This window comes from Musca autumnalis, unplaced genomic scaffold, assembly GCF_047663935.1.
Source record: "Musca autumnalis isolate F117 unplaced genomic scaffold, ASM4766393v1 scaffold_2, whole genome shotgun sequence".
Classification (NCBI taxonomy): domain Eukaryota; kingdom Metazoa; phylum Arthropoda; class Insecta; order Diptera; family Muscidae; genus Musca; species Musca autumnalis.
Window position 1 is genome coordinate 31,608,451 of NW_027411755.1, and position 26,294 is coordinate 31,634,744.

Genomic DNA, 26,294 nt, shown 5'->3' on the forward strand with positions numbered 1-26,294 from the left:
CTGTATAATTATTTGCCTTGAAAAAATACTCAAACTCCCTCTCTGACATTGCCAAGTTAGATTTGACAAAATTGCGGCAGAATTCAGCAAAGTACTTTGGTTGGCAATAATAGCTGTCCAAAGCCAAGATTACACAGTCATATAAGTCCGAATCAGGTGCCCTTCCTTTTTAGAAAAAATTATTTAAAAAAAAAAACTATTTCGTCTCTTCACAAAAACAAGCCTAAATTAGTCTGCTACCTAAAAACCGGTAATCCAGTACTTCTTATTATATATACCACCTAAAAGTATGCTGCTCATAAATTTGTATTCCTCCAACTATTCACCCAATAACAAATAATGTTCAATTTGAAGTATAGATGGTGTTATAACATAAAATGCAAAAATAATTAATTTCCACCTCGTAGAGGCTCCCTTGTGAATTTTTAGATATTTGCATATACATTAGAATTTGTTTTTTATCTTATAAGTATGCCTCTGGTCATCTTAGACAATAAAATATTAAATAATTATTTATTTTAGACAAATCTACTCTCTCTATAATTTATTTTTTGTAAAGTAATTCACAAAATTATAATTTACAAACATTTATAGCAACTTAAGTTCACGGATCCATTGCAATAGCCTGTTGTGAACGCAATCCCCTCTGTTCGGTGATTTTGAATTGTAGCAACACCACCAGATATGTGGCCATAAAAGATACATTCTGAAGAATAAAAAAAACAATAATCAATACAAATCCTTAAAATGTCCCTCCTCATTCTTACCGATGTTATCAACTCCCTATTGATATTAGCATAACCATCCAAATTCATAATTGGTGGATTTTTCGATATGGCAACCAAAAACATTTCAACTTCTTTTTGCGTTGCCGAATCCACAGCTGTTAGGTTGACATTCAACAGCTGAGTTTGAAAATCCAAACCCACTCTCTGTGAGGCATAATGAGCCTCATTACAAATGATGTACAGCAAACTCATGCAATAGAAAACAATGACGAAGAGGCCAACTTCTTTATAGGTGGCACCATGGTCAATAATTTCACTCAAAGAACCATAGGTGGCAATGATTGTCGTAAAGAAGACCACCAAGCAATACATGCCATACATGTTGGAGTAAGCACGTCCTGGAAAAAACAAATAGATTTAGGTTTTATTTATATAATTCTGCAAATGAAAATCTACCCAATTGCTGCATCATGTGACTCAAATCAACCCATAAATAACGATATTCCGTTAATTTTTGTGCTGGCTTTTCACTTCTCAGCGTTTTTTGCAGAGATTCAGATAAAGCTCGACTTGCGGTACCGAAGGCATTGCAATTGATGTACCTGAAAATAAATTTTTTTTAAAATCATGTTCTCGACAAAATGTTAAAAAAATCCCTGCCCTCTAAAAAATATTTTTAAAAAATTCAGGTCTTTGAAAAAATATATTTCAAAAATCCAGGCCTTTAAAACATTAAAAAAATCATCGTCTTTAAAAAATATTTTTCAAAACCCCAGGTCTTTGATATGCTTAAAAAACCAACGTTGTCGAAAAAAAATTAAAATCCCCGTCTTCGTATAAATGTTTTTAAAAATCCCATCATCGAAAAAAATATTTTTTAAAAAATCCATGACTTTGAAAAATATTTTTTAAAAAATCCATGACTTTGAAAAAATATTTTTAAAAAAGCAACGACTTTGAAAACAATTTTTAAAAAATCAATGACTGTCTTTGATTTTTTTTACATCCACGCTGAGCGACATTTTTGTAGAACATTACGAAACTCAAAAGCGTCATCATGTAGTACTTTTATAGAGGCTCTTAAAATAAAGGACGAAAATGACATTGAAGGAAGCGAGTTAGAAGGTCGAAGTGCTCTACGAAATTAATCCTCATTCGATTTGACTGCAGACATGTCACCTCAAAAATAAGCTAAAACAACAGTGAACAAAGATATAACGCTAATTCCTGTTTTCTTACAGGGTCTCTAGCAAAAATCTCATCATGCCATAACGCGGAAGTTCGACTCACGGCGGATCTGTCCTTCGGGGTTCTTAATATACTCACAAAGACCTTTCTTCCCAAAGAGGAATTTTCCGTGCCCCAGACTGTCAACTCCATTTTGTTGCACAATGTAATTTAAAAAAAATCCACGTTGTCGAAAAAAATATTTTTAAGAAATCCACGTTGTCGAAAAAAATATTTTTAAGAAATCCACGTTGTCGAAAAAAATATTTTTAAGAAATCCACGTTGTCGAAAAAAATATTTTTAAGAAATCCACGTTGTCGAAAAAAATATTTTTAAGAAATCCACGTTGTCGAAAAAAATATTTTTAAGAAATCCACGTTGTCGAAAAAAATATTTTTAAGAAATCCACGTTGTCGAAAAAAATATTTTTAAGAAATCCACGTTGTCGAAAAAAATATTTTTAAGAAATCCACGTTGTCGAAAAAAATATTTTTAAGAAATCCACGTTGTCGAAAAAAATATTTTTAAGAAATCCACGTTGTCGAAAAAAATATTTTTAAGAAATCCACGTTGTCGAAAAAAATATTTTTAAGAAATCCACGTTGTCGAAAAAAATATTTTTAAGAAATCCACGTTGTCGAAAAAAATATTTTTAAGAAATCCACGTTGTCGAAAAAAATATTTTTAAGAAATCCACGTTGTCGAAAAAAATATTTTTAAGAAATCCACGTTGTCGAAAAAAATATTTTTAAGAAATCCACGTTGTCGAAAAAAATATTTTTAAGAAATCCACGTTGTCGAAAAAAATATTTTTAAGAAATCCACGTTGTCGAAAAAAATATTTTTAAGAAATCCACGTTGTCGAAAAAAATATTTTTAAGAAATCCACGTTGTCGAAAAAAATATTTTTAAGAAATCCACGTTGTCGAAAAAAATATTTTTAAGAAATCCACGTTGTCGAAAAAAATATTTTTAAGAAATCCACGTTGTCGAAAAAAATATTTTTAAGAAATCCACGTTGTCGAAAAAAATATTTTTAAGAAATCCACGTTGTCGAAAAAAATATTTTTAAGAAATCCACGTTGTCGAAAAAAATATTTTTAAGAAATCCACGTTGTCGAAAAAAATATTTTTAAGAAATCCACGTTGTCGAAAAAAATATTTTTAAGAAATCCACGTTGTCGAAAAAAATATTTTTAAGAAATCCACGTTGTCGAAAAAAATATTTTTAAGAAATCCACGTTGTCGAAAAAAATATTTTTAAGAAATCCACGTTGTCGAAAAAAATATTTTTAAGAAATCCACGTTGTCGAAAAAAATATTTTTAAGAAATCCACGTTGTCGAAAAAAATATTTTTAAGAAATCCACGTTGTCGAAAAAAATATTTTTAAGAAATCCACGTTGTCGAAAAAAATATTTTTAAGAAATCCACGTTGTCGAAAAAAATATTTTTAAGAAATCCACGTTGTCGAAAAAAATATTTTTAAGAAATCCACGTTGTCGAAAAAAATATTTTTAAGAAATCCACGTTGTCGAAAAAAATATTTTTAAGAAATCCACGTTGTCGAAAAAAATATTTTTAAGAAATCCACGTTGTCGAAAAAAATATTTTTAAGAAATCCACGTTGTCGAAAAAAATATTTTTAAGAAATCCACGTTGTCGAAAAAAATATTTTTAAGAAATCCACGTTGTCGAAAAAAATATTTTTAAGAAATCCACGTTGTCGAAAAAAATATTTTTAAGAAATCCACGTTGTCGAAAAAAATATTTTTAAGAAATCCACGTTGTCGAAAAAAATATTTTTAAGAAATCCACGTTGTCGAAAAAAATATTTTTAAGAAATCCACGTTGTCGAAAAAAATATTTTTAAGAAATCCACGTTGACGAAAAAAATATTTTAAAAAAATCCACGTTGTCGAAAAAAATATTTTTAAGAAATCCACATTGTCGAAAAAAATATTTTTAAGAAATCCACGTTGTCGAAAAAAATATTTTTAAGAAATCCACGTTGTCGAAAAAAATATTTTTAAGAAATCCACGTTGTCGAAAAAAATATTTTTAAGAAATCCACGTTGTCGAAAAAAATATTTTAAAGAAATCCACGTTGTCGAAAAAAATATTTTTAAGAAATCCACGTTGTCGAAAAAAATATTTTTTAAGAAATCCACGTTGTCGAAAAAAATGTTTTTAAGAAATCCACGTTGTCGAAAAAAATATTTTTAAGAAATCCACGTTGTCGAAAAAAATATTTTTAAGAAATCCACGTTGTCGAAAAAAATATTTTTAAGAAATCCACATTGTCGAAAAAAATATTTTTAAGAAATCCACATTGTCGAAAAAAATATTTTTAAGAAATCCACGTAGTCGAAAAAAATATTTTTAAGAAATCCACGTTGTCGAAAAAAAATATTTTTAAGAAATCCACGTTGTCGAAAAAAATATTTTTAAGAAATCCACGTTGTCGAAAAAAATATTTTTAAGAAATCCACATTGTCGAAAAAAATATTTTTAAGAAATCCACATTGTCGAAAAAAATATTTTTAAGAAATCCACGTAGTCGAAAAAAATATTTTTAAGAAATCCACGTTGTCGAAAAAAAATATTTTTAAGAAATCCACGTTGTCGAAAAAAATATTTTTAAGAAATCCACGTTGTCAAAAAAATAGTTTTATTAAATCCACATTGTTGGAAAAAATAATAAATAAATAATCCAAGTTTTTAAAAACATCCACGCCTTCAATTTTTTTTAAATCCACGACTTTGAAAAAATATTTTTAAAAAATCCACGCTGTCGAAAATTATTTTCAAAGCATGCACGTTGCTGAAAAAATATTTTTAAAAAATTCAGGTTGTCAAAAAAAGTTTAAAAATCCACGTTGTCAAAATTTATTTTTTTTAAAAATCCAGGTTGGCAAAATTTATTTTTTAAAAAATCCAAGTATTGTCTAAATACATTTTAAAAAAATCCACGATATTGATAAAATATTTTTAAAAAATCCACAATGTTGAAAATATATATTTTTAAAATCTACCTTGGTGAAAAAATATTTTTAAAAAATCCACGTTGTTGAAAAAATATTTTTAAAAAATTTACGTTGTTGAAAAATATTTTAAAAAAGTCCACGTTTTTGAAAAAATATGTTTAAGATATCGACGTCTTTGTATAAATATTTTTAAAAAATTCACGTTGTCAAAAAATTATTTTTAAAAAATTCATGTTGTCGAAAAAGTTTTGTTATGAAATCCACGTTGTGAAAAAAATATTTGTAAAAAATCCACGTTGTGAAAAAATATTTGTAAAAATACAAGTTGTCGACATAATATTTTAAAAAATCCACGTTGTCAAAAAAAATTGTAAAAAATCGACGTTGTCGAAAAAACTTTTGTACAAAATCCATGGTCTTGAAAAATATTTTTAAAAAATCAACCTTGTCGACAAAATGTTTCTATAAAATCCACGTTGTCGAAAAAATATTTTTAAAAAATTCACGTTGTCGACAAATATTTTCAAATAATCCACGTAGTCGAAAACAAAAATATTTTTAAATAATCCACGTTGCCGAATAAATATTTTCAAATAATCCACGTAGTGGAAAACAAAAATATTTTTAAATAATCCACGTTGTCGAAAACAAAAATATTTTTAAATAATCCACGTTGTCGAAAACAAAAATATTTTTAAATAATCCACGTTGTCGAATAAACATTTTTAAATAATCCACGTTGTCGAAAACAAAAATATTTTTAAATAATCCACGTTGTCGAATAAATATTTTTAAATAATCCACGTTTCCGAACAAATATTTTTAAACAATTCACGTTGTCGAAAAAAAAATATTTTTTAATAATCCACGTTGTCGAATAAATATTTTTAAATAATCCACGTTGTCGAGGAAATATTTTTAAATAATCCACGTTGTCGAAGAAATATTTTTAAATAATCCACGTTGTCGAGGAAATATCTATATTAATAAAAGAGTAAAGTGATTGACTGACTTACTGACTGATTCATCAAAGCCCAGACGAAACGGCTAAAGTCAGAATCTTGAAATTTTGTGTGTGGATCACTCTTGGTCCGAAGGTGTCAGATAAGGCTGGGTTTTTGCAAATTCGAACTAGAAGGGTACGAAAAGTACTAAAAGGTACTAAATATGATACCCACTGTATTAGGCAAACGGGAAGAGCTAGAATTCTGAAATTTGGAATGATGGTCACTGGTGGAGAGTTTGAAAGATGTACCAAAGTGTTTTTGGAAATACGACCTTTAAGTGTACGAAAAGTACTAAAGTGTACTAAATTTGGTACCAACTCGTATTTTGTGAACGGATAAAGGGTAAAGGTTGAAATTTGGTGTGATAATCAAGGTTAAAAGGTACGGTTGACATAAGGAGGTGGTTTGGGAAAAGTGTACACATGTGTACGAAAAGTACTAAATGGTACTAAATTTGGTACAATTATGATTTGGGCGAACGGATAGAGCTGGAATCATGAAATTTTAAATTAAGGCTACTGTTGGAGAGTAGAATGGACGTAGTTTTGAAAATTCGTATTTATGGGTACGAAAAGTACTAAACGGTACTAAATTTGGTACAATTATGATTTGGGAGAACGGATAGAGCTGGAATCCTGATATTTTGAACTAAGTCTACTGTTGGAGAGTAAAGTGGAAGTAGGTTTAAAAATTCGTACTTACGGGCATGAAAAGTACTAAATTGTACTCAATTTGGAACAATTTAAGTTTAGGTTGAACGGATAGAGCTGGAATCCTGAAATTTTGAATTAAGGCTGCAGTTGGGGGGTAGCATGTAAGTAATTTTGAAAATTCGTACTTATGGATACGAAAAGTACTAAATTGTACTAAATTTGGTACAATTACGATTTGGGCGAACGGATGGAGCTGGAATCCTGAAATTTTGAACTAAGGCTACTGTTGGAGAGTAGAAAGGAAGTAGTTTTGAAAATTCGTACTTATGTGTACGAAAAGTACTAAAAGGTACTAAATTTGGTATAATTACTATTTGGGTGAAGATATAGGATTTGAGCGAACTGATAGAGCCGGTATCCTGAATTCGTAATTGAGATTACTGTTTAAGTGTAGGATTGAGGTAGTTTTGGAAATTCGTACTTATGTATACGAACAGTACTAAATGGTACTAAAAACAGTACAATTTGGATTTGGGTGAACGGATAGTGCTGGAATCCTGAAATTGAGAATTGGCATTACTGTTGGAGTTTAGAACTAAGGTAGTTTTTGAAATTCGTACTTAGAGTACAAAAAGTACTAAATGGTACTAAATTTGGTACAAAGGCGATCTGGGTGAACGGATAGAACTGGCATCCTTAAATGTGGAATTGAGATTTCTGTTGGAGTGGTAGTGTTAGTTTTGGAAATTCGTACTTATGGGAACGAAAAGTAATAAAGTTGGTACAATTGGGATTAGGAATCTGGAATCCTGATATTGGAAATTGAGATTATTATTGAAGTGTAGGATTGAGGTAGTTATGGAAATTCGTACTTATGGTTACGAAAAGTACTAAATGGTATTAGATTTTTTTACAATGTGGATTTGAGTGAACGAATAGACCTGGGATCCTTAAATTTGGAATTGAGATTACTGTTGGAGTATATCTACGAAAAGTACTAAATGGTACTAAATTTGGTACAGTGGATATTTGGGGGAGCGGATAGAGCTGGAATCCTGGAATTTAGTAAGACTACGGTTGGAGTGTAGGATTGAGACATGGAGGTAGTTTTTTGAAATTTGTACTTATGGCACAAAATTGAGGTAGTTTTGGAAAATCGTACTTATGGATACGAAGATTACTTAATGGCACTCAATTTTTTGTTGGGTGTAGGGACAGTGCTGGAGTCTATATTCTTTGGATTTTGGATGAGTATTGGTGTGCAAATTTGGTCTCGCTTTTAATATGTAAGGGTGAGATACTGCTGATCTTTTTTAAAACCGAACTGAAGGGGTATAAACAGTATTAAAATAACAATAAATATTGCTTAAAATTGGTATTAGTGCAATAAAAGTTTCAGTGTTCTCCATTTTCATATTATTATACCCTCCACCATAGGATGGGGGTATATTAAGTTTGTCACTACGTTTGTAACTACTCGAAATAATCATCGTAGACCCCACAAAGTATATATATTCTTGATCAGCGTGCAATTCTACATCGATATAGCCATGTCCGTCCGTCTGTCCGTCTGTCCGTCTGTCCGTCTGTGGAAATCACTCTAGCGTCCGAACGGATTGACGTAGGTTGATGAAATTTTGGGAAAATATGTTATATTTACGTAGGACTTTTGGTATTGAAAGCGGGCTATGTAGGTCCACGCTTTCGTATAGCCCCCATACAAAATGACGCGTGACGCGTCGTCGTTTTAAGGCATTTTTAAGATATTTGGCCCATTTTACCACCGAATTGGTTGTAATTTGGTACTTTGTGTCTCCAGAGGCCAACAAATATTCCTACCAAAGTTGGGTTATATAGGTCCACGTTTTGGTATAGCCCCCATATAAGGTCCCATATAAAGTACGCGTCATTTTAATATATTTTGAATGTATTAGACCCATTTGACCACAGAATTGGTTGTAATATGGTATTTTGTGTCTTCAGAGGCCAAAAAACATTCCTACCAAAGTTGGGTTATATAGGTCCACGTTTCGGTATAGCCCCCATATAACGCCCCATATAAAGTACGCGTCATTTTAATATATTTTGAATGTATTAGACCCATTTGACCAAAGAATCGGTTGTAACTTTGTATTTTGTGTTTCCAGAGGCTAAGAAACATTTCTACCATAAAAATGTTTATATAGGTCCACGTGTTGATATAGCCCCCATAATACAATATCTCCCGATTTTCGATATTTTGAACGTTTTAGCCTCATTATCACACCGAGATGGCTGAAATTTGGTATTTAGTCTTCTTTAGGCGTATAAAACTTTCCCCCAGAAATTTGTAGGTATAGGTCCACGGCATCATATAGCCCCCATAGAACGGTACCTTCCGAATTTCGGTATTTTGAAGGTTGTGGCCACATTAATCCACCGAAATGGCTGACATTTGTGGTGGAGGGTATAAAAAGTTCGGCCCGACCGAACTTAACGCTTTTCTTACTTGTTTTATTTATTATATTCTTTATATCCTTTCCGCATACGAAGTAGCTGGCACTTTGGTAGTTTTTTATAAATCTCTGGTTGTCGAAAAAATATTTTTAAATAATCCACCTTATCGAACAAGAATATTTTTTTAAATAATCCACATTGGGAAAAAATATTTTCAATAATCCACAGTGTCGAAGAAATATTTTTAAAATATCCACATCTTCGAAAAATATATTTAAAAAATCCACGTATTGGAAAACATTTTTTTTTAAATACACGTCTTTGGAAAAATGTTATTTGAAAAAAATCCACGTTGGTTGAAAAAATATTGTTATTTGAAAAAAATCCACGTTGGTTGCAAAAATATTGTTATTTGAAAAAAATCCACGTTGGTTAAAAAAATATTGTTATTTGAAAAAAATCCACGTTGGTTGAAAAAATATTGTTATTTGAACAAAATCCACGTTGGTTGAAAAAATATTGTTATTTGAAAAAAATCCGCGTTGGTTGAAAAAATATTGTTATTTGAAAAAAATCCACGTTGGTTGAAAAAATATTGTTATTTGAAAAAAATCCGCGTTGGTTGAAAAAATATTGTTATTTGAAAAAAATCCACGTTGGTTGAAAAAATATTGTTATTTGAAAAAAAATCCACGTTGGTTGAAAAAATATTGTTATTTGAAAAAAATCCACGTTGGTTGAAAAAATATTCTTATTTGAAAAAAATCAACGTTGGTTGAAAACTATTTTTAAAAAATCCACGTTGTTTGAAAAATATTGTTATTTGAAAAAAATCCACGTTGGTTGAAAAAATATTGTTATTTGAAAACAATCCACGTTGGTTGAAAAAATATTGTAATTTGAAAAAAATCCACGTTGGCTGAACAAATATTTTTAAAAAATTCACGTCTTTGAAAAAAACACATGTTGGTTTGAAAAATATTTTTAAAAATCCAAGTCTTGGAAAAATTTGCACGTTTTTAAAAAATCATCGTCAAAAAAATCCACATTGGTTGAAAAAATATATTTAAAAAATCACGTCTTTGAAATAAATCACCTTGCTTGAAAAAAAAATTTTAAAAAAGTCCACGTCTTTGAAAAATATTTTTAAAAAAGTCCACGTCTTTGAAAAATATTTTTAAAAAAGTCTACGTGTTCGAAAAATACTTTTAAAAAAACCCACGTATTTGAAAAATATCCACGTTGGTTGAAAAAAATATTTTTAACAAATCAACGTATTTGAACAAATCCACGTTGGTTAAAAAAAATATTTTTAAAAAAAGTCTACGTGTTTGAAAAATATTTAAAAAAAACCCACGTCTTTGAAAAATATCCACGTTGGTTGAAAAAATATTTTTAACAAATCAACATCTTTGAACAAATCCACATTGATTAAAAAACATTTTTAAAAAATCCACGTCTTTGAAAACATCCACGTTGGTTAAAAAATATTTTTAAAAAATCTACGTCTTTGAAAAATGTCCACGTTGGTTAAAAAAATATTTTCAACAAATTCACGTCTTTGAAAAAATCCACGTTGGTTAAAAATAAATTTTTAAAAAATCCAAGTCTTTGAAAAAAATCCACCTTGGCCGAAAAAATATTTTTTTAAAAAAATCCACGTTGGTTGAAAAATATTTTTTTTTTTTAAATCCACGGGGGTTGAAAAAACATTTCTTAAAAAATCCACGTCTTTGAAAAAAGTTCACGTTGGTAGAAAAAATATTTTTTATAATATCCACGTTGATTGGAAAAACATTTTGTATAATATCCACGTTGGTTGGAAAAATAGTTTTAAAAAATCCACGTTGGTTGAAAAATATTTTTAAAAAATCCATGTTGTCGAACAAAAATTTTTAAAAATCTATTGTGTCGAAAAAATATTTTTAAAAAATCCACGTCTTAGAAAAAAATTTAAAATCCACGCCTTTGAAAAATCCACGTCCTTAAAAAATATATTTAAACACTTTCCCCTTCTCGCAAAAAATATTTCAATCCACGTGTTGAAAAAATATTTAAAAAAATCCGAGTCTTAAAAAATATTTTTAAAAAAATAACATTGTCGAAAAAATGTCCACATTTTTAGCTCCGATAATCCTTAGAAAAAATTCCCATACTTACCACAAGCTACAAAAACAATTCAGCATAGCAATCAACGGATAATAGGCAAAGGTATACCAAAATTCAAAATCCGGTTGTAGGAAATATTGCGACAAATTTATCAAAATACTTAAAGTCCAAGAGAAGATGCACAGTCCCCATGTCAATGGATACAAATTGGGAAAAACAATTGGCGTTCCGGTGACTTTTAAAAATTTCAACTGATAATTGGTCCACATATTTTTGAAAATTGCCACTTGAGGACCATGTCTCCAACTTGCCACGGGCAGAAGAAAATTCGTAAACAACAGACTGATAAAGATGACATTATAAATAGCCTCATCGAAACGTGTTTCCGAATTGGTGACAAATTTGTTAACTCTCTCTTGGAGAACGAAAATCACCACCGTTGTCTGGATGACATAGACAAACATGGCCCAGAGGACTTGCTTTGAGGTCCACGAATATCCAGTGCGTGGCAAGTTGGGTTTCGGTGGATTACGATGTATTGGCATAACACCCATAATTTGAAAGAGTACCAAAAGGCTCTTCGTTGTGTGATAGAAAGAATCATGTTTATCCAATAGTTCTGGATCATCCACCGTCTCTTCTTTGCGTACATAATAATCGGATAGATTGGCATCATCATTATCCGCCAGGAAATGTAATTTTTCCCTATATCTTAGTTCATCGTGTAGGAATTGTTTTTGACTTGGTGTTAGCGCAGGCATCACACGAGGTGATGCCGCTTCTCGACTAGCCACTGTAGCCCAAAACGCCATGTTCACGGATTATAATTTCTTAATTTGGCGAAGAGTAACTGCAACGCGTTTAAAATTTGAAAATTGACTGTCAACTTTTTGTTAAGGACGATTTACTTTTATACTGTTTGTCACCGGTTTTGTTTACTGTGTCAGTGTTATATTTAAACTTTTCAAGTTTAGCTAATTAACCATTCAGTCAGAGGAGGAATTTGTTAGTTTTGTTAGTTGTTGTTTTCCTTTAAAGGTTAGAGGCTTCAGCAGAAATTGCAATAGCCCAAGGTCAAGGGCAATAAGTGAAAGTTATTCCTTAAGATGTCAGACAAATTTTGTTGGGGACGGTGCAAACAAAGTTTGGTATTGACCCCTAAATCAAATAATTTAAAATAACAAATTCTGTCCTTTGGTCATTTAATGTGTCAAGGTGTGAGAGCCAGAAGTAAATTCAAAATAATTAAGTTAGGCCATTGAGACAAATATAAATTGGACCAACGATTGTGACATCCACCTTTTAAGGGCATTTCAAAAAATTGAAATATAAGTGTAAAAAGTTTTTTATTTATCCGGTGGGTTATTGGGTTTACATAATATTTGTTAATATCAACTACTCAAATAAATAAATAAATAAATAAATAAATAAATAAATAAATAAATAAATAAATAAATAAATAAATAAATAAATAAATAAATAAATAAATAAATAAATAAATAAATAAATAAATAAATAAATAAATAAATAAATAAATAAATAAATAAATAAATAAATAAATAAATAAATAAATAAATAAATAAATAAATAAATAAATAAATAAATAAATAAATAAATAAATAAATAAATAAATAAATAAATAAATAAATAAATAAATAAATAAATAAATAAATAAATAAATAAATAAATAAATAAATAAATAAATAAATAAATAAATAAATAAATAAATAAATAAATAAATAAATAAATAAATAAATAAATAAATAAATAAATAAATAAATAAATAAATAAATAAATAAATAAATAAATAAATAAATAAATAAATAAATAAATAAATAAATAAATAAATAAATAAATAAATAAATAAATAAATAAATAAATAAATAAATAAATAAATAAATAAATAAATAAATAAATAAATAAATAAATAAATAAATAAATAAATAAATAAATAAATAAATAAATAAATAAATAAATAAATAAATAAATAAATAAATAAATAAATAAATAAATAAATAAATAAATAAATAAATAAATAAATAAATAAATAAATAAATAAATAAATAAATAAATAAATAAATAAATAAATAAATAAATAAATAAATAAATAAATAAATAAATAAATAAATAAATAAATAAATAAATAAATAAATAAATAAATAAATAAATAAATAAATAAATAAATAAATAAATAAATAAATAAATAAATAAATAAATAAATAAATAAATAAATAAATAAATAAATAAATAAATAAATAAATAAATAAATAAATAAATAAATAAATAAATAAATAAATAAATAAATAAATAAATAAATAAATAAATAAATAAATAAATAAATAAATAAATAAATAAATAAATAAATAAATAAATAAATAAATAAATAAATAAATAAATAAATAAATAAATAAATAAATAAATAAATAAATAAATAAATAAATAAATAAATAAATAAATAAATAAATAAATAAATAAATAAATAAATAAATAAATAAATAAATAAATAAATAAATAAATAAATAAATAAATAAATAAATAAATAAATAAATAAATAAATAAATAAATAAATAAATAAATAAATAAATAAATAAATAAATAAATAAATAAATAAATAAATAAATAAATAAATAAATAAATAAATAAATAAATAAATAAATAAATAAATAAATAAATAAATAAATAAATAAATAAATAAATAAATAAATAAATAAATAAATAAATAAATAAATAAATAAATAAATAAATAAATAAATAAATAAATAAATAAATAAATAAATAAATAAATAAATAAATAAATAAATAAATAAATAAATAAATAAATAAATAAATAAATAAATAAATAAATAAATAAATAAATAAATAAATAAATAAATAAATAAATAAATAAATAAATAAATAAATAAATAAATAAATAAATAAATAAATAAATAAATAAATAAATAAATAAATAAATAAATAAATAAATAAATAAATAAATAAATAAATAAATAAATAAATAAATAAATAAATAAATAAATAAATAAATAAATAAATAAATAAATAAATAAATAAATAAATAAATAAATAAATAAATAAATAAATAAATAAATAAATAAATAAATAAATAAATAAATAAATAAATAAATAAATAAATAAATAAATAAATAAATAAATAAATAAATAAATAAATAAATAAATAAATAAATAAATAAATAAATAAATAAATAAATAAATAAATAAATAAATAAATAAATAAATAAATAAATAAATAAATAAATAAATAAATAAATAAATAAATAAATAAATAAATAAATAAATAAATAAATAAATAAATAAATAAATAAATAAATAAATAAATAAATAAATAAATAAATAAATAAATAAATAAATAAATAAATAAATAAATAAGTAAGTAAATAAATAAATAAATAAATAAATAAATAAATAAATAAATAAATAAAAATTGTCTACTATTCCTGCATAAAATATTTGGCATTTGTTTTAAAAACTCCACGATTCGAAGAAAGTATAATAGCACATTTCTATGTCGGTCAGCTTCGAGATTTGTTTTCTGCTGTCTATGTGGACTGTACAAGATTTATATTTATTTGGTGGCAGTCTAGGCCTTTCACACAGTTCACCATACTCACAACTAGATGGCGCCGGATGCTGTGGTTGTTGTCAAAAGTGGAAAGTAAAAATTTATAATACGACAAATGCGAGGCGCACATTTCGTCATATAAAAGCTTACTGAACACGTCTTATTAAGGGGTTACTTCAAGTTATAGATCTAAAGAAAAAACAAACAAATAGTGTTCCCAGTGCAACACAATTCAATTTTTTTCAAAATGATGAGAAAAACCGAGTAGATTATGAAAGTAGAACTAAAAAAATATGAGACACGTGTATCGTCGTTTTTAAAGTTTACATCGGAAAGTAACCTAAGTAGGCGGGACAAGTTCCGCCCATTTCTAGTATTTTTTTTCGAAACTTTCGAGCTAAGATATTATGGAATCCTTGCACTTTAGGTATACAGTGTCTTTGGCAACTTTACAGAGGAGGATGTGTGCAATATGTTCATCAAAGGGGTCTTTTTGGTCCTTTTTTCGAAAATCTTTCAAAAACTCTTTTAAAATGTGATCATATCAAATCCAAATATTCAACAAAATTGTTCGCCATAAAATTTTATTATAGGTCTCAAAATACACCAAATCTGTAAATCTTATCTAATCCACAGAAATCTCCAAAAATGAAAAACACGGTTAAGGGTTAAAGTCGGACTTCATCTGAGTTTATTCAAAATTGTCCCACAAAACATAATTTGAGAGAGATGACGTCAAAGACAAAAATATTCTTCGTCAAATTTCACTATGGGTCACCAAAGAAATGAAATGCCTATTTACATTATATATCATAAAAATAGCAGCATCAATTTTGCTGAAAAAACATGAAAATATTTCCCAATTTATTTCCTTCTTTTTTCGAGTTGATACATGAAAGTAATATGAAACTTAGTTCTAGGTGAAAAGTGTCAAAAGATGAAAAATTCTACACAAAAAACTATGAGTTTCAGAATAAACCATATACCTCGGTAAACTATTTCCGTAAGAAAATTAGATTACAAATGTATATATTAGGATGAAATTATGTGTTTTAATTTTGGACTGTTAATTTTACATAATTCTTTACAGGATCAAATTATAGCAAAATCCTTTACTTTTTGGGAATATTGTTAAAGAAAGAAATGTTCCAAATGAAATTTCATTATGAGTTTCTGAAGAAAAGAAATCGGTAACCATAACATATAACATTCTTAGCAGCCCTTGTTTTTTGATAAAGGTTTTAGGGCCATATTTAACAATTTTTATTCAGAATGTCGTTGTGATTGGACTCTATAAATATCTTATTGATGGTTTTTCGTTATAAATTCATACAGAAGATGTTGTGCGCTCCATTTAAACAGCTTTTGAAATATTTGTGGTGAAAAAATATGTTTGAAAACAAGTAAGAAAAGGCTATAGTCGGACGGAGCCGACCATGGGATACCCTATACCACTATCCCTGGACAATCGCTCTCCACGGAACATCTTTTCAATGATTGTGAAAATTTAATTATCAAATATCAGAGATGTAATGTATAATACTTATGACCATAACCTAAAAGTTATCTAGCATGACAAAGACATTTTTGTAGCAGGAAAGGAAAATTTAGTTCACACAAACTAAAATGTAATGAAACCCACTTATGTAGTACTACTACTTCCGTTGTTTAACCGCTACGTTATTGAAATTTTTACCAATTTCACACACAAGTTTCAGTCCATTTAACCCTCTAAGTATTATCAGATCTTCACGTTGGTTTGTACGCTTCTTCTTCATCATAAACTCAAACTTTATTTAAAATTTTGCGGGTTATTATTTTGATCTACCGAGCCGCTACAAAATTGGTTAAAATTTTGTTTTTGGTCCATTTCATCCCCTGGACATTTCACGATCATCACCAAAAACTAATCAACCAACCTCCTTAAAAAATTCGTTACAATCGGTCCATAATTGCGGCCTTAAGCTTGTTTACAATTTTTAATGGACGGACACACATCACTAAATCGCTTTATCTCGTCGAGATATGAATTTTGGCATACCAAATAAGGGGACTACGACGAATATTTCGTGGTGTTACATAAACTTTTGGAGAGACAATAAGTAGCATGGGATAAAAATGTGGTTCTCTACACAGAACCCATTATATATTAAGCAGTAGGCCCGTTATCTAGCAAACACTTTATTGCAATTTACATCAGAGGAAAGGTCAGTAGTTTTTTTTCATATGTAGGCTACTTTGCGAAATATTTATGTCCTCAAGGAATTAAAATATCGACCAAAATTAAAATTTTTATATTTTACATACAAAAGTAATGGTCCATTTTACCCGCTAAAGAATATCAGATCATCATTCAAAATTGTAGGCATCTTTTTCGACCTATACTCTTACCTGGTGCAAAATTTCGTGAATATTGATGTATAATTGCGACCTCTAGCGTGTGTATTATTACACTAAAAAACAAATAATTGGATTTATAAGGCTGTAACTCTGTTTTCTTATAATGTACACCAAGACAATTGGCATCAATAGAAAAGTTTATTTTCCAAGTATAGCTTACTTAGCCGGAATATGTCTTCCAAGAATAAAGATATAAGCTGTATATTAATTCATAATTCATATTTTTCACAATTTTCACACAAAAGTTGTGGTCCATTTAACCCTCTAAATATTATCTGATCATCATCTCAAATTGCAAGCTTATTCTTTGTCATATACTCTTTCCTAATTTAAAATTTCTAGGCGATCGGACTATTATTGCGACCTACAGCCGCTACAAAATTAGATAAAAATTATGTTTTTGGTCCATTTTACCCGCTGAATATTTCACGATCATCACCAATAAAAATGGGAATCTATTCTCCTCTGAACCCGACCTCCATACAAAATTTCGTGCCGATCGGTCCATAATTGCAGCCTGGAGTTTGATTACAATTTATAATGGACAGACGGACGGACGGACAGACACACATCTCAAAATCGTTTTATCTCGTCGAGATATGAAGATTGGTATACCACATTGGGGGTCTCCGACGAATATTTCGCGGTGTTACATGAATTTTTACCAAAACAAACTTATACTACCCTTTTCCACATTGTGGTATAGGGTATAACAAAAATTATTCATGGGAATTATATTCCTCGAAGACCTAAAGCCCTTTTCCAGTATACTTCCAGAAATTGCCAAACCCGAACGCAAGATCTTAGTTGTGCCAAAATCATTGAAGCTATAACATCAAATTTTTCTACACCTCAAACATTCCCACCATTTTGCACTAATGTTGGCCGTTAATTTCCAAAGTAACTTCTTCGTCAACCACCTCGGTGTTTTGGGTGATGTTGGTCCTGGCGGCCCAGCTCGCTCCTATCCCACCCTAAGCCACCTGAAAGTGTTGGCCACATCAACTGATCCCATCCACGCAATTTTTATTCGTTTACGCAAAAAGCTTATAGAATTAATCGCATCTATTAACAATTTGCTTTAAAACATTTCTGGTTATTGCTTCTACGGCTGTCTTTAGTGATGCCAAAATTTTCGATAATATCGATATAAAAAACTATTCATCGATATTGGCGTAAAAAATTAAAGTATCGATATTTCCATCGATGGTTTGCCAGCTCTACCCAGTCTGCGTTCCCAGTCTGTGCACCTCCCATGTCTTTACAATAAAGCAATCTAATTATAAAAGTTTAAAAAAATTAAGTCTAATTCTCCCGCTTATTGAGAGTACGTGTTTTTCATGCCCGATGGACCGTTGAACCTCACCATTTAAGGTAAAAAAAACTATAGATCCCTATGTTCGAGTAGACGTGTGTTTTTAGTCCAGCTGATCATTTTGTTAATTCTGCTATAAAAGATCATTGTAAACAAAACAAACTGCATTTATTGAAGTGTCCGTCTTATAAGAAAATTATTGAAATAAAAAAAAAACTGAAATTGGTGAATTTTATTCAGTTTTAAATTTTCTTTGACATCAAGTCTGGATTGCCGTTGTTGCATAAGTTGTGCTGTATTGCTGTTTTTGCTTTGAGCGGTAATTGCCTGTTGCTGTTTCTTGTTTTGGTGCTGCTTATTGCTTTTGTTAATATGCCTGCCTCAAAAAATGTTAAATGCAAGGTTTGCAATCATTCATTTACTAAGACGCAGGGTAGTGTGGAGTGCAGAGTCTGTGTCGGTTGGTTCCATGCAGCGTGTGCCCAGATCGATGAAAAGAATCTTAATGTTTTAAGAAACGAAAAATCGTTTGCATATATAAGTTCTTCTTGTGAGGAATAAAACAACAAATGATGGTGTCCTTAAGAAGATTGATAGTTTGACAGATGAATTTCGGAATTTTATGCGAAATAGTCAGGCAGAGCAAAATCGTATTGCGACGGTGTTGGATGAAATGAAGAAGGAAATGAGCTTGTGTATGGTGGAGATGAAAGAAGATATCAAGAAATGCAGTGACAATGTCCATCGGGTTGAAGTGACTACCACTACTAAATTTGCTGATCTTGATAAAGAAGACAACATATTACATAGAAGGTTAAATCGATCAGATATACACATTGGGGGACTGCCTGAAGGCTTGGATGACCTGGAAGCACCTATAATAGCTTTGGGCAATTTTTATAATGTTCCAATTTCTAGTCCGGATATAAATCAAGTATGTTATATAAATCGAAGGAAGCAAATTTTGGTTAAATTCAATAAGGTGTTGAAACGTGACGCCCTTATGAGAGAGTATTATAAGACTCGCAATTTAAAGGTTTCTGATTTATTGAGTGGTGAAAATCTGAATGCTCGTGTGTATCTTAATGATCATTATTCACCCGCGGCTGCAAATTTGAACTTTGTTTGCAAAAAGCTACGTCGATTGAATGTGGTAAAGAAATTTAAAATCTTAAATACCGACAATCTTAGAGCCTGGCTCTTATTTCCTGATGGAAGAGATGACACGTATAATGCTAGTCAGTGTGCTGCACTTCTTCGCGATGCTGAAGCAGTATAAATTTCAATCCTAGCTTTTCGAACTTTATTATTGCTTATCGAATTCTAAATATCTAATTGCTTGCTAATATTTTATATTATCTATTGAGTATAACGGAATTTCAAATTTTTGATCTCTTTTATTTTGTTTAATCTAATTGTTTTTTTTTATTCTTGCTTTGATCAGCTGTACTGAGTTGGAGATATTATTATTGAATTGTATAATGGTTCATGATAATAAAACATTCATGATTTATTATATTTGGTTCCCCACTGTCTCTTCTTTCCTCGTTTTTGATGTCTTTTAATGACAATCTTGGGCCAGTGATAAGCAGCAACATGTACATTAGCTCAGTTTTGCATCCTTATTATGACAAGCTCAATATTGCTCACTTAAATTGTCGGAGTATAAGACCATCTTCGAATTCTATTAAATTTCATGAACTTAAATCAATTATATGTGGTTCAGGATTGAATATTCTTGCAGTCTCGGAAACCTGGCTCAAGCCTAATGTCTCAAGTCGTGCTATAGATATACCTGGGTATAGACTTGTGAGGAATGATCGCAGAAACTCGAGAGGTGGTGGTGTTGGTATGTACATTTTACGAGGAATTAAGTATAAAATTGTTTTTAAATTGTCAGTGTTGGGAAAATGTGAGACGATGTTTATTGAAATACTTTCCGGTGCTGCGAAGATTTTGGTAGGTGTTGTGTATTTACCTCCTCCTGGAGACTTTTCTTATTTTGAAGATGTTCATGCTAATCTGCTTATGTCATATTCAGAGGTGGTTATAGTTGGTGACTTCAATTCCAATTTGTTTGACCCCCATAAGGCTTCCTCTGTCCGCTCATCGTGTTTCAGGCTAAATTTATCAATACTACATAATTGCAAACCTACTCACTTTGCCGTTTCTCATAGCTCTTCTTCTTTGATCGATTTTTTCTTGGTCAGTGATCCATGTACTGTCCTTGTCTGTGATCAAGCGATTTGCCCATCTATATCTGATCATGTACTTATTTTTGCCGCTATTGATCTCTGCTTTAATACTTACACAGACTTTATCGAATATCGCGATTATGCAAATATGGACTGGGATAGATTCTTCTCCTCTTTAACGGCTTTTGACGTTGATATGCTTGAGACCGTTGATAGTGACGAAAAGTGCTCTGCGATATCTTCTTTTATATTGGATTTATTCGAGTCAGTTCCTACTGTGCGCAGAAAAGTTCGATCTGATGAAAATTTGATAAATGTGAATCAAATCACCTTGGCCCGATCGCTTCGTGACCTGGCCTTTAAAGCCTACCAACAAAATAAGAGTCGTGAAAACTGGAAAATATACTGTAAGTACAGAAACAAAGCTAAGTCTGCAATTAGACGCGAGCGAAGGAGGTATTACTCTAGAAAATTTAATACTATGGGTTCTACTGCTCTTTGGCGCTTCCTTAGAGAATCAGGATGTACTAGTGGCGATGAGACATTGTTTAATTTTAATGTTGATGTCGTTAATAGATCATTTGTTTCAAATAACTCACTTGATTGTGATATTGATTTCCAAACATGGGATGAATTGGATAATGCCTTTTCTTTTAGGTGCGTTTATATTGATGATGTTGTTTCTGAATAAGGAAAATTAAATCTAAATCCATAGGTGTTGATGGAATACCTGTGGATTTTTTAAAACTAATTTTTCCATATATTTCTGATATGATTCTAGATTTGATCAACTCTATTTTGACATCATCGGTTTATCCGAACCTATGGAAAAAATCTCGTGTTGTTCCAATTCCTAAATGTCATAATGTAAACAGTCCTGATGATCTTAGACCCATTTCAATTCTCCCGGTGCTGTCTAAACTTTGTGAGCATATAATGAAGGATCAAATTTTGGCTCATGTAAGTGAACGCATATATAGTGGTCAGTTCGCTTTTCGAAAAAATCATAGTACTACTAGTTTACTGCTGTATTTGACGGATATGATTAGAAACGAAGCAAATAGTAACAATAACAGTGTAGTTATATCATTAGATTTAGCCAAAGCGTTCAATACTATTGAACATCAGCTGTTAATCATGAAGCTTAAGAATGAGTTCAATTTTTCGGCTACTGCCTGTAAACTTGTTGCATCTTATTTGCGTGACAGAACACAATTCGTTTGTATAAATGGTAAATCTTCTGGGACTCTTGCTGTTAGATGCGGTGTACCACAGGGCTCTGTGTTAGGTCCTTTATTCTTCATTTTGTACATGAATAGTTTGAATGATTGTTTCCTCGGTGGGTGTTGTGTCCCGCTCTTATTTGCTGATGATGTTTATCTCGTTTTTAATGATAATAGACTCTCTTCAAGTGAGTTTGAGCGTGATATAAATCATAGTCTTGCTCTATTTCAGCAGTGGTCCTTAGATAACTGTCTCGCTGTAAATCATATGAAGACGAAAGCTATAAGATTTGGAAGTCAGGCATATGATTATGATATCTTTATTAACCAGAATCGAATTGAATTTGTCAATTGTCATAAAATTTTGGGTGTTTTTGTGGATGACAAATTGTCTTTTGATACCCATATTGATTTTATACACCGGAAAGTATGTGGTATTTTGCGTCGGTTATATTCCGCTAATGTATTTCTTCCTGTATGGGTTAAAAGGAGATTGGCATATGCTCTTCTTATGCCTCAGATTAACTATGGTTTAGAGGTCGTATCTGGCACTATAGACCGGGTGTTCTCGAAACTACAGCGGGTAGTTAACTGTATTGCTCGTTTCGTGTTTGGTATTAGAAGACATGAACATATCTCTAGTTATGTCAAGCTTTTTCTAGGGGTTGACTTTGAAATATTTGTATCCGTGAGGATTTTATGCTCGTTTTATAAAGTAATTAAAACTGGAGTACCTCATCTATTATCGAGTATGTTCAGATTTTCTATATTTACAAGATCTACTCAGATATCTATACCCAGAATATATAATACTATGTTTGAGAACTCTTTTTTAATACGTGTTGCACGAATGTGGAACTATTTGCCTCTAGAGCTCAGAATATTCTCTCATACCAATAATGCCTTTCGGGTAAAGGTTTTAAATCATTTTTGTAGTTTGGAAACTAATATTGGTTAAGATTGTACATAATTACCTTGGGCTTGATTCCAATTCCAATCTGTTACGTTTTTTTGGTAATGCCTTTGCGTATTTGTTGGTTTTTTTGAGTTTATTATTTTACGAATGTATTAGGTGGCAATTATTTACATGCGACTTAGTTGTTTATCATGGCTTTGACTTCATATTTCTTGTTTTTCGTAGTTACGGCTGGGGAGCCAATTATATAAATTATATTAGCTAGTAGAGTTTAAGTATTTTTAGTTTTAGTTCTACTTAGACATTTTTTTGTTTTTGTTAATACTATTTATTGGCCTTGGAGGCTTCAGTATTAAGAAATGGAATTATAAATAAATAAATAAATAAAAATTTGTAAATATATCGTTATTCTTGATCGGGGGCGCACAATGTCGCGAGTTCATATTAACTGTGGCCAAAAGTAGAAGGAATTGTCGTAGGTGCATCAATTTTGGTACACGTACCTATTATTGACTTACAATCTTCATGACAAAAAATTGGGTTGGTCGGTCCACGTTTTGATATAGCCCCCATAGAACCGTACCTCCCGATTTTCGGTATTTTGAATGTTTTAGACACAATGACCAACCGAAAGTATTCAAATTTTGTGGTTAGTCTTCGGCAGAGGTATCAAACATTCCAACAGAGAATTGCGGGCTTAGGTCCACGTTTTTATATAGCCCTCATACCACGGTACCTCCCGATTATAGGTATTTTGGAGGTTTTAGCCTGATTATCACACCTAAATGGCTGAAAATTGGTATTAAGTCTCCGTTGGGGGACTTATAACTTTCCACCAGAAATATGTCGGTATAGGTCCTCGTCTTCCTATAGCCCCCATAGAACCGTGCCTCTTCATTTTCCGTATTTTGAGTGTTGTGGCCTCAATATCCACCCAATATGACTGAAATTTGGTGTTTAGTCTTCATATTTATTGTGAGCATATTGAATATATTAAAATCTTGTCTTTATATATGAGAAATTTCCTTTAAAAATTTTTTTTGACCGATTAGTGGTCAAAAGCGATAAATTTTTTGTAAAAAATCGAATTTTGATTTTCGCTGTTCACAATTTTTTTTTAAAAGTAATATTTTTAAAATTCTCTCGTTTTAAAGCAAGATTATTAGGTACTTAATAAGCCCACAAAAATATATGATGATCGGTTCATTCGTTTTCGCGCTATAGCCAACACCGCAAAACGATTTGTTAAAAAAGGGGGTATCCTCTCAGTGAGTTGGTCGCTGAAAAAGAGAAATGACACATTCGTCTGCAAACCTCTGCAGCTGGGACCTTTATATATTTGAAGTACTCACTTTTTACTACTCATACAGCAAAAAATATCGATATACACTTTTATACAATTTTTTCCCCACTCCACTCAATTTAAAATTTGCTTCAGAAAATTAATAAACTTAGTAATACATGTTTGGGTAAGTGTAAACACCATATGATTAATATTTACATGCAAACAAAAGTGTAGCCAAGTTTATTACATCCCAAGAGAACTTAGGAACCATTTTTGCAGTGACCGTTGCTTTTAAATTTTAAATATTAACGCATAATATAATTTATTAATTTTAGAAGAAAAAAAAAACACACAAAAATACGTATTAACTAAAATTGTCGGGTTTAAATCCTCATATAGCAACAACTACTTCACGTATCAGTACCAAAATTCAGGTTCTTCATAATTAATATGTTTTCTATCATTCCCCATCAATAAATTTGTTCAACGAAGTATTTAGTTTTTACCATTTTTGGCCACGGTCGTGACACTGTGGGGCGCAACCATCGCAATTTGCAAGCCGATGCGCTGATAAGTTTAGCAAATATAGCGATTAGAAAACAATAGGCCCCCGAAATTCGCCTACAAATATATAGCATTTTGGACCACGGGACATTCCTGAACATTTTCTATAAATTTAATGAAATTAGGTTCAGTAGTTTTGGACAAATATGTATTGAAAAGAGTGGGAGTGGTTATCAGTTTTCTAGATATAAGATATTTATTTTGGCTCCAAATCATAAGTTTGGCTAATACATATAGCGTTTTAAAGAAAGGCGTGGGAAAAGTACCTAACCTCAACATTCGTAATTTTTGCAAATTTCGTGATTTTTATTTATATAGATAAAGCATTTTTAAAGAAATAGGGTATAGAGGAAGTATCCCGCCCCTTCCGGAATTCATCTATATTTGTAGCCTATTTTAACCGGGGGACATCACTGTACATTCCCTGGCAATTTCAGGAAAATCGGTTCAGTAGTTTTTGTAGGAAAGATTAAAATTGAAAAGTGAAAAAAGTGGGCGTAAACGTGGGCGTAAGCCGGTATATGGCAAACATTTCACAGAAAAAATTATCCAAATCGGTCCAGCCGTTCTCAACTGATGCCATTACCAACGAACGATATTTGATTTTTATTTATATAGATTTAGAGGAGTCCATTCTTCAGGAAATACGTTTGAAATACGTCTAACAGATGGTACATTTGGTCAGGAAGTGTTCCTTAATATTGGTAAATTTATTAATATGCTTCTATCGAAGCTGAGATATTCGTTATTATAACGAAATTGCAAAGATGGAAAAGTGGAACTGGAATAGTGACTGTTGCGATATTTTCCTTGTTTGGCCAACCTACTTTTGAGTTACCGACAAATAACGGTAAAATTAAAACGCAAAATGAAAAGTTCAAATAAAGGTTGGTAACACTGTTGATATCGGTATTTTAATTAAGCTCAAAAAATGTGTTAGAGAATCGCACTACAGGTCTTTGTTTTGAAATATCCCTAATAGAAATGGAGATATTCTCGCAAGAATAAAGGTTTGAGTATTTCTCTATATACGATTTTTGCCCATTCCTGTCCCTTAATATTATCTGACAATCACCAACATCAATAGGCCTCTTTCTCTCTGGGATCACCATCAAAACCAACATTTAATGACGATCCGATCAATATTTCGATGCGCAGCGTGATTATAAAGTTTAGATGGATAGGCGGACGGAAGCACACACATAGCCAGGTCGACTAATCTCGTCAAGGCATTCATGTTTATAAAGGTGGGGCCTACGATCCTCAAACAGCTAATTAAACTGCACTCAAATTTTACCTTTTGTGGGGGAGTTGCCGGACGGTATTGTCCGATGAAAATAATTTTAATTTTCGGCGAAATAGAATACTCAGTTTGTAAGTTATCGTGCGCATAAGTCATCTTAATCGGTTGGAAGTATTTTTAGTGAGTTTAAGTCATTACCCAAGAAAGTACAGACTTGGCCGATTGTAATCAGGCCACAACAAATACCTTCAGGAAAAATACAAAACCATTGTCAATCACAACTTAAACTTCACTTAACTAAAATTATTTATAGGGATACGCTATGGTTGAGGTGACAGGTATAGCCCATCTCTGAACTTGATACATAGGGGTATATTTCTTTCGACTTTACTATTGTGAAAACTAGTTTTAGTTTTCCAAAATTGA

At 29.8% G+C, this 26,294-nt stretch overlaps 1 protein-coding gene across 1 annotated transcript; it reads right to left on the reverse strand.

Annotated features, from left to right (window-relative positions):
• Window positions 1–512: 512 nt before the first annotated feature.
• Window positions 513–12,074, reverse strand: LOC141393884 (gustatory and odorant receptor 21a-like). Its single transcript, XM_073967485.1, has 4 exons — window positions 11,199–12,074; window positions 1,185–1,330; window positions 768–1,126; window positions 513–706 (listed from the first exon to the last, which is right to left on the reverse strand). The coding sequence occupies exons 1-4, from the start codon at window positions 11,957–11,959 to the stop codon at window positions 605–607; spliced, it is 1,368 nt and encodes a 455-aa protein (XP_073823586.1). The 5' UTR covers window positions 11,960–12,074; the 3' UTR covers window positions 513–604.
• Window positions 12,075–26,294: the final 14,220 nt, after the last annotated feature.